Source organism: Beta vulgaris, chromosome 2 (assembly GCF_026745355.1).
Source record: "Beta vulgaris subsp. vulgaris cultivar EL10 chromosome 2, EL10.2, whole genome shotgun sequence".
NCBI lineage: Eukaryota > Viridiplantae > Streptophyta > Magnoliopsida > Caryophyllales > Amaranthaceae > Beta > Beta vulgaris.
This window is the reverse complement of record NC_079203.1, coordinates 1,847,093-1,864,774: the sequence shown is the minus strand read 5'-3', so window position 1 is coordinate 1,864,774 and position 17,682 is coordinate 1,847,093. Positions and strand designations below refer to the sequence as shown.

Sequence of the window (17,682 nt, the reverse complement as noted above, 5' to 3'; positions counted from 1 at the left end):
TTTTCAGGTAGTCTTCATTTTGTTTTCAGTTAGTCTTCTTTGTTTTTCAGTGGGTTTTTGTGCTTTAGTTAGACTTACTTGGATTTCAGTTGGTCTTTATTCTTTTTCAGGTAGTCTACATTTTTCTTCATGTAGTCTTCATTTTGTTTCAGTTAGTCCATTATTTCTTTCAGTTGGCCCATTATTTCTTTCAGTTGGTCCAACTGAAAGAAAAGAAAGTCCAACTGAAAGAAAAGAAAGTCCAATTGAAAGAAAAGAAAGTTCAACTGAAAGAAAAGAAAGTCTAACTGAAAGAAAAGAAAATCCAACTGAAAGAAAACAAAGATCAACTGAAAAGAAAACAAAACACTAACCTCTGCTTTCTCTCACTTTCTCCTTTTTCTTCATTCCTCTTAGAACTGAAAAAATTCAAAGCCCTGGTTTTCCTCCAAGCCATATTCATCTTGCTTTACCATAATGCCATCCCTTCTTCCAGTAACAACATCATCAAAGACAGGTGCAATGCTTTACCATAATGCCATCCTTTCTTCCAGTATTGAATGAGAGATTCCACTGTATTTCTTAAAGGATAGAGAATATGTAAGCAAACTTACGAAAAGAAATATGAAGTACTGAAATTCGCGAAAAAATTCGACAATGCTCAATGAAACGAAATTTCCGATCGTTTTCGTCGTCGGTCGCCGGTCAATACCATCATCAAAATTTTCGCCAACGACGAGATAAGACGGAGGTAGTAGCAGCGGCATCAGTTGGGAGGAAAGAGAGTATGGCATCAGTTCGACGGAACCTATTGGGTCAGACGGTCTGACCCAATACTTTCGCTTTGAATAATACACCCCTTAACTTTTTACAAGGAATTGGAGTAAGAGTTCTTGTCTACAATAAGTATTTTGTTATTACCATAAATGTGTTAGGTATCTAACTACTTGTGTAAGTCTTTTTATGAGATATATTTACAATACTTTACTAATATGTTGTATATTTGTATTTATGGTTAAGTTCTTACTTTTCATTTCAAAGGTTACTTGTACGGTACCTAGTAACTACACAACGTTATTTTTTAAATTGAAGGATTTGACATGAAAATAGAGCATTTATATTAAAATTGTAGAGGATAGTGTCATGTGGCATATGAACTTTTTTAGTAATGCATTTTAATATATTATTATAGATTTTTTGTAATACTCCGTATTTTTTAGAATTAATTCGTATTAATTAAGAAATACCAAGAAAATAATAAAAAGGTATTTTAATATTATTTACAGAATAATGAGAATATAATAATAATACGAGTCGGTTGTGTTAATTTCGGATTTATAAAGGTTAAACCGAGTTCACTCAATCTAGGGTTACCACTTTTAGAAGGGTATAAAAAGGGAAAGTAAGAGGAGAAACTTTGTGAAACCCTAAATTTCCCTTTCTCCTCTTCAGCCGTCATCTCCTTCCCTTTCTTCTCTCTCCTCTCTCTCGCTGTTCTTCCTTCATCTCTCACTGTTCCTCCTACCCCTCTCGCTCGTCCCTCAGCTTCTCTCCCTCGCTCTCTTGTTGCCTCCCCTAAACGCTTCACCGTCGAGGGTGCGTGACGGGTGACGCTGCTGTGGGTGCGGAGTGACGAGCGCGCGAGCGAAGGTGTAGTGCGAGTCGAGGGCTGGATCGATTGCTGCGCGTGGCGGAGACGGGCGAGCGCACGAGGTTGCGCGAGGAGTGCGGTGCTGGTGCGAGGCTCGCGTGTGCTGCGAGCGACGAGGGTGGACGAGGTGCTCAAAGGCCTGGTGCGAGCGAAGGTGTAGTGCGAGCGAAGCTGGTGCGAGGCTCGTGTTGTGCGACGAGCGAAGGGTCGCGAAAGGGTGCGCGAGCGAGTGCTGTGCGTGCTGCTGTGCGACGTGCGAGCCTTCGTCAGGGTTTGGCCATGTGCCGGAGGTTGGTCGCCGGAGTTAGTTGCCGGCGAGCTTAACGGTATAAAACATTTTATATATTGAATATATTATATTAAGTTTAATTATAATTTATGTTTTCATAATTATGTTAAATTATAATTAGTTAATTAATAATTCAAGTTAATGAGTATTTTATTATTCTGATTATAATTGTGAATATAACTTTGGACATAATACTGGATTGGACCTAAGAGTTTTGGACATAAGATTTGGACATAAAACATGGTTGGACTTATAATTTAACTGGTTTGGTAAAGATAGTGGACTAATGACACTAACTAATATTAGTATGTTCACTAGCTTTGACTCCTAAAAGACGTTAAACTCTTTATAATAAGAAAAGTAACGAAAATTCTTAAACAAGGGGTTTATTAATCGTTTACTTCGAATTATTAAACCGTATAGTCTTAGTTACGTAGTAGTTGTTAATTTACAACGACGTAGCACTAAAGTTTTATTTAACGGTTTAGGTCCCAATTTCATAAGCGGAACGTTCGATTAAGACAGCGAAAATTCTCCGTTACAAGGTACGTACGCGTACCAGTTTAATCCCAAGTATTAGTATCATGATTAGGTTGCAATCTATGTTATTGGAACCTAGAAGCATGATAGGGAACGTTTGATTGATTGAGATTGTCTGGTTAGACATTTGTAATTGAAATTGATATGTTGCATTGGAATGCGTAATTCTATCGTAGTATAAACAAGAGCATTTTTTTTATCTATCCATAGTGTAACAAGGTTGTTACAAGAGATATGATTCGAGCATTGTAACTAAGAGGACAGGTAAATGATTCTATGTATCCATAGTGTAACAAGGTTGTTACAGAGATACGATTTGAGCATTTTAATAAGAGACAGGTAATGATTCTATGTATCCATAGTGTAACAAGAGTGTTACAAGAGATACGATTTTAGCATTGTAACTAAAAAAAAGGTAAATGACTATATGTGGTTATGAAATGAATGGTTAATATTAAAATGAATTATGGCAATATCTTGTAGCTGGACTCCCTACAAGTGATGAACAATGGGGGGAGTGTGGGACTTGTCCTACGCTCCTACGCAGGCCTACTGTGACGACAGTAGTGTCCTTATATTTTTGACACTCAAGTAGGCGGAAGGTTCCGTTCGATCTTGGGGGTATGCATACTAAGGTGATGGGTGTGAGACGGAACAAAACCGTATTTGCATTTCATCTAACAGACCTAGTGTCTGTTAAGGATTCAGTAGCCCGTATGATTCTAGTAAGATGACGGTGCCCGTTCGATGCCAATTAAAGATTAAAGATATAAAGGTTAAAGGATGTAACATAGTGTAGCATCATGCTTAAGATTGTTCATGTGTGCATCATTTATGTTATATGTATTCAATGGTTCATTACGTACTCAGCATAGCTGATTGTGTGTTATTATGTGTTTGATGAACTGCGATGAACCATTGATGCTACAATGGGGAGCAGACTAGGTGTGCTGGTGCTGCTGCATAATCTCGAGCATACGGGGACTAGGCTTGGTATTTACATTAAAGCATTTTGAAATAAGTATTATTGGTTTTTCTAAGACTTATATATGGTTTGTGGTTTGAATGAAAGGGGTCATTGATGATTCCCGAGTTGTATTTATATTTTAATTCCGCTGCATTTTAGTTTTCAAGTTAATGTTTTAAGTTATCGTTAACTCTTATTATGCCTTGCGTTCCATCGCGGCGGTAACGCCCCCGAGGTCGACGCGACGCAGCAGTGGTAGGCGCGTGTGGATTTTGGGGGTGTTACAAAACTGGTATCAGAGAGCTCTGAATTTCAAATACGTTTTAAAAACGATTTCAAAATGGGTAGTATGGGATAGGAGCATATAGAACATATTATGTTATGTGCATTAAGTCATAGGAATGATTGCAAATGTGATTTCGTTTCGTGTCTTGAACTCGAATGTGTGTTTGATTGTTCAATTGAAGTTGCGAACGATTCTTGCAATATTCAATATGAATAGGTAAGAGGATGTACAAGGTGTTTCAAAAATGGTGTTGAATAAAACCTTATTTTTGCGACAAAACTATTTACTTGATTGAAACGATCGTTTTATCTCTTAAATACATATATATACATATAATGATATATGTTGAAAACCTTTAAGATACTTTATGATATTCCTTGTTATGGTTGTGACGTCTCATGTGAGATGTTTGTGTTGCAAGTCAATAAAGACTTAATATTTGTTCGTGACAATGCTTGCTATATGTGCAATGTGTATTGGTTAAGAAAGGACAGGATGATGTGTGTCACTGAGATAGCTATTATGTTATTTTCAGCGTAGAATGGTTCGGGAGGGAGGCACGCCTGAAACCTCTCTGAATATCGAGCAATCGATACGTGACTTGGTGCAAATCACTGCCAACCTAGCCCAAGGTCACAATCGTGAAGGGGATTTATCCGAAAAGGTTGCCCGTAGGAACCCACCAATACTGAATGGGAAAGGGGGACCTGAAGAATTAGAGAACTGGGTTGGGGAATTCGATAAACTTTTCTTCACCTTATCCTGCCCTGATGAGAAAACTGTGCCCTTAGCGAGCTACTACCTTCAGGGAGATGCTCATTTCTGGTGGACCCAAGCTAAGAGCAACCTCCTGAGTCAGCCTGGTTTTGGGTGGGAAACTTTCAAAAAGGCCTTAAGGGACAAATATTACCCTCCATACCTTAAGAAGCAGAAAGCCCAGGAATTTATGATGTTGGAACAAGGGACTCTGTCTGTTGAGGAGTACTACCGGAAATTCATCGAGCTGATGAGATTTGCCCCGGAAATAGCACCTACTGAGGAATCTAAAGCCTCACGTTTCGAACTAGGACTTACCCTTGACCTGCAAGGAAGACTAGGGGGAGATACATTCACCTCTTTAGATCATGTGTTTGGCAAAGCTGCTCATCTTTATGCCATCAGGAAGAGAGAGGAAGGGGGTAAGCAGGGTGAGAAACGAAAGATAATCCAAACCCTGAGGTCCAGAAGTTTGAGAAGAAGCATAATGGGAACCAAAACCATCAAGACCCTCAAAGGAATTTCGGTAAGGGACCCAATAACAACAACGCTAATCCCAACAACAATAACCGCAATAACAACACCAATAACCGCAGATCTGAGCGTGTGTATAGGTGTAGAAAGTGCCCTAACAACCATCCTGGTAGAGACTGTGAGGGTAACAAGGTGGAATGTCGAGAATGCGGGAAATTGGGACATAGGGCATATGAGTGCTACTCGAAGAACAAACTGATCAACCCTAATGGCCAAAAGAATGGGAATTATGGGGACAAGCCCCGAAATGGAAATGGAAACGGGAATGGAAATGGGGGAAGTGCTTACAATGGGAATTCTAACTACTCCAAGCCTTAACCAACACCAATAATCAGACATCTAATGGGAACAATGCAACCAATTCCCAAGATAAGGGCAAGGGGAAGCTGTATATGATGTCGACTAGAGAACAAGAGGCTCGAAGGGATGTTGTCTCGGGTACATTTTCTATCAACTCCACTCCTGTTAAAGTATTGTTTGATTCTGGAGCATCATTGTCATTTATTGCCCATTCAACTGTTAGGACTTTAACATTGATCGAGTCTGAGTCGATTTCTATGCCTATAGTCATTCCGTCTGGGAGACTGTTAATTGCTCTAAAAGATTTCTAAAAGTGCCACTGAAAATAGGAGGAGTTTCTTTCCTTCTGACCTGATAGAGTTTAACTTATCAAACCTAGACGTTATTTTGGGGATGGATTGGCTTGGAAAGTACATGGCTAAGATAGATTGCGATGCGCAGAAAGTGGAACTGAGAGATCCTTTGGGAAAAAGAGTGTCATATAGGAGAATACCTCGAGAACCCGATTAAGGTGATCAATGCCTTACAACTTAAGAACTAGTAGACAAGGGATGGCCTCTCTTTATGTGTTCGGTGAGAAGAATTGAGGATGATCCTTAAGCCTGAGGATGTGCCAGTAGTCCGAGAGTTCCAGGATGTTTTTCCTGAAGGTATACCTGGTATGCCACCAAGGAGAGATGTAGAGTTCACCGTTGACCTAGTACCTGGGACTGGACCAATTTCGAAAGCCCCATATCGAATGGCTCCAGCAGAAATGAACGAGTTGAAAAACCAGTTGGAGGAACTACTAGACAAAGGGTATATTAGACCTAGCATGTCACCATGGGGAGCACCTGTCTTATTTGTGAAAAAGAAGGATGGTAGTTTGAGGTTGTGTATAGACTATCGAGAGTTGAACAATGTCACTGTGAAAAACAAGTACCCATTGCCTAGGATTGATGACTTGTTCGACCAACTTCAGGGTGCGGGGATGTTCTCCAAAATAGACTTAAGGTCAGGTTACCATCAATTGAGGATTGTTGATCATGATATACCTAAGACTGCTTTCAGGACTAGATATGGCCACTATGAGTTTACGGTAATGCCTTTTGGGTTATCTAATGCACCTGCAGTTTTCATGGATCTTATGAATAGGATCTTTCGACCCTACCTCGACAAATTTGTCGTTGTTTCATAGACGATATACTGATCTATTCTAGGAGCAAGGAGGACCATGAGGGTCATTTGAGAGTCATTTTGCAGACACTTAGGGACAACCAACTATATGCGAAGTTTTCGAAGTGTAATTTTGGTTGGAAAGAGTGTCATTTTTGGGTCACTTTTCTCCAAGGAGGGTGTGTCAGTGATCCTGCAAAGATCAAAGCCGTGAGTGAATGGCCTACTCCAAAGAATGTCACAGACATAAGAAGTTTCTTGGGTTTAGCCGGTTACTATAGGAGATTTGTGAAAGACTTCTCCAAAATAGCAAAGCCCATGACCACTTTGATGAAGAAGGATTGTAGGTTTAACTGGAATGAGGACAGTGAGAAAGCCTTTCAAACGCTCAAAGAAAGGTTAACATCAGCCCCTGTCCTAACCTTGCCTAATGGGAATGAGGGATATGAGTGTATAGTGATGCGTCCAAGAATGGGTTGGGTTGTGTTCTTATGCAAAATGGGAAGGTCATAGCTTATGCGTCTCGCAGTTGAAGCCTATAAAGTCAATTACCCAACACACGACTTAGAATTGGCCGCAATAGTGTTTGCCCTAAAAATCTGGAGACACTACTTTTACGGGGTGACTTGTCGAATCTTCACTGATCACAAAAGTCTCAAATATATCTTCACCCAGAAAGACCTTAATATGAGACAGCGCAGATGGTTAGAGCTCATCAAGGACTATGACTTAGACATCCAGTACCATGAGGGTAAAGCCAACGTCGTTGCTGATGCGTTAAGTCGCAAGTCTAGCCATAGCCTGAATACATTAGTCGTTGCCGACAAACTTTGTGAGGAGTTTGCTAGACTCCAGATAGAAGTTGTTCATGAAGGGGAGGTAGAAAGATTGCTGAGTGCCTTAACCATCGAGCCCAACTTTCTAGACGAAATAAGAGAGAGTCAACCTGGGGATGTGAAGCTTGAGCGAGTCAAAGCAAAGCTTAAGGAGGGAAAAGCAGAAGGGTTTGCGATCCATGAGGATGGAAGCATAAGATATAAGGGTAGGTGGTGTGTGCCACAAAAATGTGAAGAATTGAAACAAAAGATAATGGGTGAGGGTCATAACACGACTTATTCCGTCCACCCAGGGGGAGATAAGTTATATAAGGACCTCAAGAAGATGTTCGGTGGCCTGGGATGAAAAAGCAGTAGCTGATTTGTTTCAAAATGTCTCAGTGCCAGAAAGTCAAAAGTGAACACAAGAGACCTCAAGGAAAGATTCAACCTTTAGACATTCCGACATGGAAATGGGACTCGATATCCATGGATTTCGTTGTAGCCTTACCTAGGAGTCGGGGAGGCAATAATACCATATGGGTGATAGTGGATAGACTAACCAAAACAGCAAGGTTCATACCTATGAAAGATACGTGGAGTATGGAAGCCTTAGCCAAGGCCTATGTGAAAAATGTCATTCGATTGCATGGAGTACCCACGAGTATAGTATCAGATAGAGATTCGCGATTCCTTTCGAATTTCTGGAAAAAGGTTCAGGAAGCTTTTGGTAGTGAGCTATTGATGAGTACAGCTTTTCACCCAGCTACAGACGGTCAAACCGAAAGAACTATTCAGACCTTAGAGGACATGTTGCGAGCATGTGCCTTAGAATACCAAGGATCATGGGAAGACCATTTGGACCTCATAGAATTCTCATACAACAACAGCTACCATGCTAGTATTAAGATGGCACCATTTGAAGCACTATATGGGAGAAAGTGTCGTAGCCCTTTGTGTTGGAACGACATTAGTGAGACTGTGGTGTTAGGACCTGAGATGATTCAGGAGACAGTGGATCAGGTGCGATTCATTCAAGAAAAGATTAAGGCTGCACAGGACAGGCAGAAATCCTATGCGGATCAGAAGCGAAGGGATGAGAATTACGAAGTCGGGGAAAAAGTATTGCTTAAGGTGTCTCCAATGAAAGGAGTGATGCGATTCGGGAAAAAGGGGAAGCTAAGCCCTAAATTCATAGGACCATATGAGATTCTGGCGAGAGTAGGCAAAGTCGCTTATCGCCTAGATTTGCCCAATAACTTAGAAAGGGTCCATAATGTGTTTCACGTATCCCAACTCCGGAGATACGTACCGGATGAGTCACATGTACTTGAACCGGAAAATGTCGAAATAGACGAAACCTTATCCTATGAGGAGAAACCTGTCCAATCTAGACCGCAAAGTGCGTAGTACGAGGAATAAGGACATCAGAATTGTCAAAGTGTTGTGGAGAAATCAAAATACTGAAGAAGCCACCTGGGAAGCCGAAGATGCAATGCGTCTGAAGTACCCTGAGCTTTTTCAAGAGGTACGTGAGTTACGGGGACGTAACTTTTCTTTTAAGGGGGAAGAATGCGATAGAATTTCGCGCTTTCACCCTAAAGTATGTTAATTATATAGTTATTTGTAGTTATTGCTGATCTGTTGTGCGAACGTTAGAAAACGCTTATGAAATTTTGGGACTTAGAAGTGCAAAAATCGTCGTTAAGACTGGCTACCTCCAAGTTTCGGGACGAAACTTCTTTTAAGGGGGAAAGCCTGTAATACTCCGTATTTTTAGAATTAATTCGTATAATTAAGAAATAAAGAAATAATAAAAAGGTATTTTAATATTATTTACAGAATAATAGAATATAATAATAATACGAGTCGGTTGTGTTAATTTCGGATTTATAAAGGTTAAACCGAGTTCACCCATCTAGGGTTACCACTTTTAGAAGGGTATAAAAAGGAAAGTAAGAGGAGAAACTTGTGAAACCCTAAATTTCCTTTCTCCTCTTCAGCCGTCATCTTCCCTTTTCTCTCTCCCCTCTCCTCTCTCTCGCTGTTCTTCCTTCCTCTCTCACTGTTCCTCCTACCCCTCTCGCTCGTCCCTCAGCTTCTCTCCCTCGCTCTCTTGTTGCCTCCCCTAAACGCTTCACCGTCGAGGGTGCGTGACGGGTGACGCTGCTGTGGGTGCGGAGTGACGAGCGCGCGAGCGAAGGTGTAGTGCGAGTCGAGGGCTGGATCGATTGCTGCGCGTGCGGAGACGGGCGAGCGCACGAGGTTGCGCGAGGAGTGCGGTGCTGGTGCGAGGCTCGCGTGTGCTGCGAGCGACGAGGGTGGACGAGGTGCTCAAAGGCCTGGTGCGAGCGAAGGTGTAGTGCGAGCGAAGCTGGTGCGAGGCTCGTGTTGTGCGACGAGCGAAGGGTCGCGAAAGGGTGCGCGAGCGAGTGCTGTGCGTGCTGCTGTGCGACGTGCGAGCCTTCGTCAGGGTTTGGCCATGTGCCGGAGGTTGGTCGCCGGAGTTAGTTGCCGGCGAGCTTAACGGTATAAAACATTTTATATATTGAATATATTATATTAAGTTTAATTATAATTTATGTTTTCATAATTATGTTAAATTATAATTAGTTAATTAATAATTCAAGTTAATGAGTTCATTTTATTATTCTGATTATAATTGTGAATATAACTTTGGACATAATACTGGATTGGACCTAAGAGTTTTGGACATAAGATTTGGACATAAAACATGGTTGGACTTATAATTTAACTGGTTTGGTAAAGATAGTGGACTAATGACACTAACTAATATTAGTATGTTCACTAGCTTTGACTCCTAAAAGACGTTAAACTCTTTATAATAAGAAAAGTAACGAAAATTCTTAAACAAGGGGTTTATTAATCGTTTACTTCGAATTATTAAACCGTATAGTCTTAGTTACGTAGTAGTTGTTAATTTACAACGACGTAGCACTAAAGTTTTATTTAACGGTTTAGGTCCCAATTTCATAAGCGGAACGTTCGATTAAGACAGCGAAAATTCTCCGTTACAAGGTACGTACGCGTACCAGTTTAATCCCAAGTATTAGTATCATGATTAGGTTGCAATCTATGTTATTGGAACCTAGAAGCATGATAGGGAACGTTTGATTGATTGAGATTGTCTGGTTAGACATTTGTAATTGAAATTGATATGTTGCATTGGAATGCGTAATTCTATCGTAGTATAAACAAGAGCATTTTTTTTATCTATCCATAGTGTAACAAGGTTGTTACAAGAGATATGATTCGAGCATTGTAACTAAGAGGACAGGTAAATGATTCTATGTATCCATAGTGTAACAAGGTTGTTACAGAGATACGATTTGAGCATTTTAATAAGAGAACAGGTAAATGATTCTATGTATCCATAGTGTAACAAGAGTGTTACAAGAGATACGATTTTAGCATTGTAACTAAAAAAAAGGTAAATGACTATATGTGGTTATGAAATGAATGGTTAATATTAAAATGAATTATGGCAATATCTTGTAGCTGGACTCCCTACAAGTGATGAACAATGGGGGGAGTGTGGGACTTGTCCTACGCTCCTACGCAGGCCTACTGTGACGACAGTAGTGTCCTTATATTTTTGACACTCAAGTAGGCGGAAGGTTCCGTTCGATCTTGGGGGTATGCATACTAAGGTGATGGGTGTGAGACGGAACAAAACCGTATTTGCATTTCATCTAACAGACCTAGTGTCTGTTAAGGATTCAGTAGCCCGTATGATTCTAGTAAGATGACGGTGCCCGTTCGATGCCAATTAAAGATTAAAGATATAAAGGTTAAAGGATGTAACATAGTGTAGCATCATGCTTAAGATTGTTCATGTGTGCATCATTTATGCTTATATGTATTCAATGGTTCATTACGTACTCAGCATAGCTGATTGTGTGTTATTATGTGTTTGATGAACTGCGATGAACCATTGATGCTACAATGGGGAGCAGACTAGGTGTGCTGGTGCTGCTGCATAATCTCGAGCATACGGGGATAGGCTTGGTATTTACATTAAAGCATTTTGAAATAAGTATTATTGGTTTTTCTAAGACTTATATATGTTTTGTGGTTTGAATGAAAGGGGTCATTGATGATTCCCGAGTTGTATTTATATTTTAATTCCGCTGCATTTTAGTTTTCAAGTTAATGTTTTAAGTTATCGTTAACTCTTATTATGCCTTGCGTTCCATCGCGGCGGTAACGCCCCCGAGGTCGATGCGACGCAGCAGTGGTAGGCGCGTGTGGATTTTGGGGGTGTTACATTTTTGAGATAATATATTAGAGTAGTTGGCTAGCTTTTCGACTTTTAGGTAGAAGGTCAGAGGTGAAATCCTACCAAGCTCATTTTAGGAGGGATTTTTCCTTATCCCCCTCTGAGAATGGAACTTCCTCTTACAAAACAAAAATAATATTAGATTTTTTTTCCAGATGTATTTTGTTAAAGCCTTTTTTTGCTAGGGATCCTCCAAAACTTGTAGAAATGTTATTTTTTTTTACAATATGGTATTAGCTAGTAGTTTAGTGTTTTTATTTAGATAAACTTGTGTTAATTTCAATTGTATATGCACTTATGTCCATAAAAAGTTATCTATAAATTACGTAAAATAAAATATTAAAACTTCAGTAAAGTTAATGGCTAAAGAAAATCCATACCAAAAAGTCGGTTTACCGTTTAGCCGGTAACTGGTTTAAAACAGTTACGGTTGTGGTTCACAAAAATGGTGATTCGATATTTGCGGTTACAAATCGAAATGCACGGTTAACCACCCATGAACAAGCCTGATAGAAATTAGACCTGTGAATTGGGTTTGATTAAGTCGCGGCATTTTGAGTAGTCATGAGTTATCTTGTGTTCAGTGACGGATTTAAAGGTGCTCAACTTAAAAAATAATTATGAGTACGAGTCAACCCAATGATTGTTACTAATTAGTAGTGATTGAAAACAAATCATTTAAAAGTGTCATATGTAAGTGCAACTTACTCATTAACATGTTAAACATATAATAAATAAACACATCAAATCATGTGACAATTGGAGACAAATTCGAAAATCATAACAAAGATAAGGATAGTTTAAAAAAAAGCGTCATTAAGCAATGCCACACCCCCTATATATAGTCAATTTCATTTTCGATACGTGTCTTTTTAGGCTGAAAAAAACTACCAGATTCTCATGTATCTGGTTTAGAATAACCATATTTGATCAATCTTACATATTAGTAAACCATAACAATTAATCTCAACTATTTAGGTGGGATATGCAACAACTCTCTTGATTGAGTGAGATTATAAATAACCAATAGATGAATGTAGAAGACTTTTTCAAAAGATTCATTTCTCACTTCTACTAATGCTATCTACTTTTTACAAAAAGAATTATCACTTTTTTTTGTTTATCTTTGATCCAATGGGTTGAGCCTAAACTAATCCCCTTTAACTTTGGTATCTTTCAATTTTTTCAAGTTTAGGCTTAATGGAATAAAAAAACAAAAATGTGATAATCTATACAAATATATTAAAAGGTGTGGGAAAATAAGAAACTGTGCCACATGGTGCTCTCTCTAGGGAGTTTTAGTTCACGTAATCCATGTACAATAAAAAAATTAAGAAATTGCATAGTATATGGTTTGATCCGAGACCTAACCACTAGGCTAAGTTGTATTTAGTGTTATTATCATAAAGTATTATATTATATGAAATGTTTTCTTACCCGGGGCATAGTCATGGCCTAATAACTAATTTCTTAATAAATTTGGCCCAACACAAAAAAAGGCAATTGAAATTTTCATCATATCTTATTTAGACATAATTTGGTTAAACTAGCCAAATTTGAACTAAATATTGATACGAAAACGAATAAATTATCCCTTCAAAAAAAAAAAGGAATAAATTATTATAATAATAATAATTTAAATTCAGTTCAGGTCATTTAAACTTCGATTCAACGTGAACCGATTGAATCATAAAATTTAGTCCTAAACTCTCAAAATTAAGTCATGTTTAATTAAATCGAGTCGGATTTGGATCAATTTACATCCCAATTTAAAGTTTTTTTTAAAATTTTTTGCCCACCAATTAGATTAGTAGTCTTGCCTCATTGGTTGGTGTACATGTGCATTTTGCCACTAGGACGTTTCACCATGCTAACCTCACCATGTCTCCACAGTCCACTAAAAACTTCCCCTTTCACTACCCACCAAATCAGCCCACAGTTTAAAACCAATTTTCTCCTCCTCAAAAATCTCCTCAGAATCATATTCTATTACTTCATCTTAAACTCATCATCAATACATGCATGAATAGAACCATATTGTGTAGTAGCAATCAAACAAAATTTCTTGCCTTTTTTCTCACAAGAATATTACCATTCTATAATCTTCTTCTGCTCTTTAATTTATAGGACACTTACCAAATCTCTCTCACTCAAGTCTCATACCACAAGAATTCCACAAGCTGAAAATTTGCAAAGCAAAAGAACATCAAATAAAACACCAAATAAAATGCAATCACTTCAGCAGAAAGCTTCAGAGTATAGTGGGGTTGACACAAATGATGCTCTTTCAATTGATGACACTAATCTTTTCGAGAAATTGGGCCTTCAAACTTTCATTGATCTCTCTACCAACTTTTATACCAGGTTCAAGTTCATATTCAAGTTTGTTTTTTTTGGTATTTTTTGGGTAAATTTGCAACTTATTTGAGTTGGGTTTTTGATTTTAATGTGTTATTGTTCTTGGTTAATTTCTGGAAAATTTGATTTTAGTAATACCCTTTTTTGGGTTGGATTTGTGATTTTGTAGTGCAACTTATTTGAGGTAGGTTTTTGATTTCAATGTGTTATTCTTGGTTAATTTTTGGAAAATTTTGATTTTGTTAATACCCATTTTTTTTGGGGGGTTGGATTTGTGATTTTGCAACTAAATTGAAGTTCTTTTTGTGGTGATGATAGGGTTTATGATGATGAGGAAGAATGGTTTAGGTCAATTTTTGCAAATTCGAAGAAAGAGGACGCAATTCAGAATCAATATGAGTTCTTTGTGCAGAGAATGGGTGGCCCATCTCTGTTTTCTCAGAGAAGAGGTATTTTATTATGTGTTCCAATTTACTTGTTACTCCGTCCGTCCCATAACATAGTGCCTACTTCATTTTTAGTGGGTCAACCTTTAAAATCTTTGACCCAATATTCTCATTTGTACATATAAAAAAAACATATTCATGTGGGATCTTGTTAGATTCGTTAGTTTCATAATATCAACTTTTTATATTTTTTGTTAATACGGAATTGAAGATATTAAAGGTCAAAGTTACGTCTTGGCGACCGTGTAAAAAAGAAACAAGCACTATATTATGGGACGGAGGGAGTATGTGGTAAACTTTTTTTTTCTTTTCAATTTCTTTCATTTTGATCATATTTGGTGAAAAGATGTCTTTTTTTGTTTGTCACATCTGACTTCCTGTGTAACTGTAATTAACTCAACAAGATCAACGAGAGGGTTAGTGCTAACATATGATATGCAAAACAGTAGCTCTTTTTGTGTTATTTTTATTGTTACAATTGATAGGGAAAGGGGGTATTCAGTGTGATGCCTAGAAAGTTTAGGGGTACAATATGGAGAGTTCAAAAAGGCCGCGTACAATGTAGAATTTCGTAAAACACAATGGCACTAAGTAAGAAAACCCTTTGGTTTTTCTTACTGTTATCTTAGGTTTACTGTTATTCTGCCTTGTTGAACTGCTATTTGTATTAAGCTAACTAAGAAGGCAATTCCAAGGAAGTTTCATCTTATGAGAGATGTAGAATATTCATTGGTGTCACTGACCTTAGGGAGACTAGGCAAGCGACTTAGTTGTGCTTCTAAGTGTTTTGTCAATCAAATAACACAACGGTGTTTGGCTTATGAACAGCTTTTGACTTTCTTTTGATGGATGGTGAGAACATATCAGATGCTTGGTTGAGGGTGAAGCATTTACCGGGTTTCAAAATTATGACTTCGAAGGGCATGTTTCTGTTGGGGTGACGTGTTAAGGACTTAAGGTGGTAATAGGAGAAAGTTTGAAGAGAATGACGGTGCGTGGATCAAGGTGGGGTTAGATTGATTAGATAGTGATTATGTATGGAAGAGGAGGGGAAGGTTTACGGGATTTTTGTGTTGTTCTATCTGATGCTACTTGAAGTATATCTACTCTCAGGCAAAGAATCTGCCCTGTGCATGAATATCTGAAGTTGGCTTAAACTTTAGTGGTCTTGGTTTGTGCTGGTCATCTGTGATGTTTGTTATGCTATGCTACTTTCCTTTACAGTGCTTACTGCTTACTATCATTACGGAGCAATCACTTTTTACTCCCTTTAATGCTTCTTCGAGAAATTTTTTCAATCACTCCCTTTAATGCTTCTTAGAGAATTTTTTTCAATCACTCCTTGACAATAATTAGTAATAGTTACATCAAGACCTTTCCTTGATTTCGGAAAATTGGAAGTTCCTTTGATGTGTTTGATGGGTGTTATAAATAGGCTATTCTGCACGATAATTCATATCTGATTTAGTAAAATCCAGAATTAGTGTGCAAGCAGTGCAACTGTTTTGGCTTATCGCTTACATAATGGGAATTCTATGGTTGAAGTTGGACTTTATTGGATCTAGGAACTAGCAGGGATGTATATATGTAGGCTTTAGAGTTTTGACGGTCTACCATGCTTAAGAATTCTCTTGGGATTTTGCTAGTGTTTTTCATTTGTTCTGATTCGAGAACCAGCGTGTGCTGCAAAGGGTTGATTTTAGTTATTTTAGGAATTTCTGAATGCTTGTCTAGTTCCATTTTCTGTTGACATGCATTATTGAAGTTCAGCGGTAGTCTGTATTTTCCAATAATTTGAGGCTTCTATTTCCAGGTCACCCAGCGTTGATTGCACGTCACAAGCCCTTTCCGGTGACTCACCAAGCAGCAGCAAGGTGGTTGCATCACATGCAACAAGCCCTGGACACAACTCCTGACATTGATCCTGATTCAAAGACTAAGATGATGAACTTCTTCAGGTAACACATACTCCGTTGATAATAGATGTCCACTTAGCTTTTGACTCGCATAATGAGTATTAGTAGAAAAGAGTACACTTGATGGTAACTGGCAGTCTGGTAGATAAGAGTGAAGAAACAGTTATTTACTAGACAGAATCACATAGAGAAAGATCATGTAAAAAGTTTTTATGTCGGAACTCGGAGCCTCAACACACTGTAGCCTTGTAGGAGTGAGATAGTTTCACTAAATTAAGGTAACAGGGTATTTGTTGTGGACATCTCAAAATAGTATGATGGATGTTTATTTGTGACGAAGCGAGTTATTATTGTGGAAGTCCAAGAATTTACGAAGTTTTCCATCACTTTCTGAAGATATACATTTTTCTGCAGGCACACAGCATATTTTCTGGTAGCAGGAGATGAGTTAAAAACTAAACATCAACAAGTTACATGCTCATGCAAGCATCATGGAACTAAGAAACCTTCTGAAGAATCATCATAAGGAAATATTCCCTTGATTAATAAGTTTTGCTGGCATTTTTCATGCCATTTATTTGAGCTGGTTGACCTCAAAGCCTTGTAGTTTTAAGGAAAATATGGAATCAAAATAGCAACTATACTTTTTTTTGCTTAGGACAAATGAAAATTTACACAAATCTGAAAGAGATGGTTCCTGGTTTCTCTCTGAGAAGTTATCATAAACTCGAGTTGTTTACGCAGTTAGTTAGTTCTTATTATTTGATGATGCGTTTGTTTAGCATTTTTGAAGGAAAGGGATTGGAAGAGGAGGGGAAGAGTGAATGTCTATTTTTCTCTTAAATCTTTCCAGTAGTGGATGGATTACAGATTTTATCATATACTCGGGTAAACTGTGAATATGGTACACCCAAGACTATTTTTATGCTCATTGATCATTTGAAATTACCCAAATAAGCAAAATATATTAAAAATAAGAGTTCCAAATGACCATAATTCTTGGGTGTACTATGTATATGTTACATCTGGGTGTATGATGAAAAGACATCTGTGTGTATGATGAGAAGAGAAATAAGAGTTAAATGGACCACCCTCTAATTTCTTTCCCTTCCCTTGTATCTTATCCAAACAACGGAAAATAGATTGCCAACTTTAAAGACAAACAAATACCATTATGCCACATGTACCTCACTTCTCCCAAACAAATGATATAAAGTAGTCAACAAAAATATATGTGTGAAGACTCAAACATGTAACTTCTCATTTGAAATATCAACACACTAACCAACTAATACAACACTTTTTGGTTTTTATAGGGAGAAAAAAAGTATAACATACATATAAGAAAAACATTTAAAAATATTGTAACTTGCATCCCACAATTATTAAA

The 17,682-nt window shown here is 38.1% G+C and overlaps 2 protein-coding genes across 4 annotated transcripts; both read left to right on the top strand.

The window, feature by feature from the left end:
• The first annotated feature begins 2,407 nt into the window (after positions 1 to 2,407).
• Positions 2,408 to 11,302, top strand: LOC130590314 (uncharacterized). Of its 3 annotated transcripts, XR_008967901.1 has the most exons (3): positions 4,172 to 5,440; positions 10,255 to 10,311; positions 11,250 to 11,291. XR_008967901.1 is itself a non-coding variant. In XM_057392414.1 (2 exons), exon 2 carries the CDS (start codon positions 4,254 to 4,256, stop codon positions 5,199 to 5,201), a length of 948 nt encoding a protein of 315 aa, XP_057248397.1. In that variant the 5' UTR covers positions 2,408 to 2,464; positions 4,248 to 4,253; the 3' UTR covers positions 5,202 to 5,577. The 3 variants fall into 3 exon arrangements, 1 of the variants encoding a protein (XP_057248397.1); XM_057392414.1 differs by lacking the exons at positions 10,255 to 10,311; positions 11,250 to 11,291 and adding an exon at positions 2,408 to 2,464 and having other exon boundaries at positions 4,248 to 5,577; XR_008967900.1 differs by lacking the exon at positions 10,255 to 10,311 and having other exon boundaries at positions 11,250 to 11,302.
• A 2,191-nt stretch (positions 11,303 to 13,493) lies between these two features.
• LOC104887758 (two-on-two hemoglobin-3) lies at positions 13,494 to 17,032 on the top strand. The gene is given in 4 exon segments (NM_001303089.1): positions 13,494 to 13,936; positions 14,249 to 14,379; positions 16,190 to 16,334; positions 16,707 to 17,032. Coding segments are annotated over 4 exon segments (525 nt in total). The 5' UTR covers positions 13,494 to 13,799; the 3' UTR covers positions 16,819 to 17,032.
• The last annotated feature ends 650 nt before the right edge of the window (positions 17,033 to 17,682 follow it).

Excerpts from the sequence above, each read along its gene's own strand:
- LOC130590314 (XM_057392414.1), top strand. The coding sequence starts at position 4,254 with ATGGTTCGGGAGGGAGGCACGCCTGAAACCTCTCTGAATATCGAGCAA.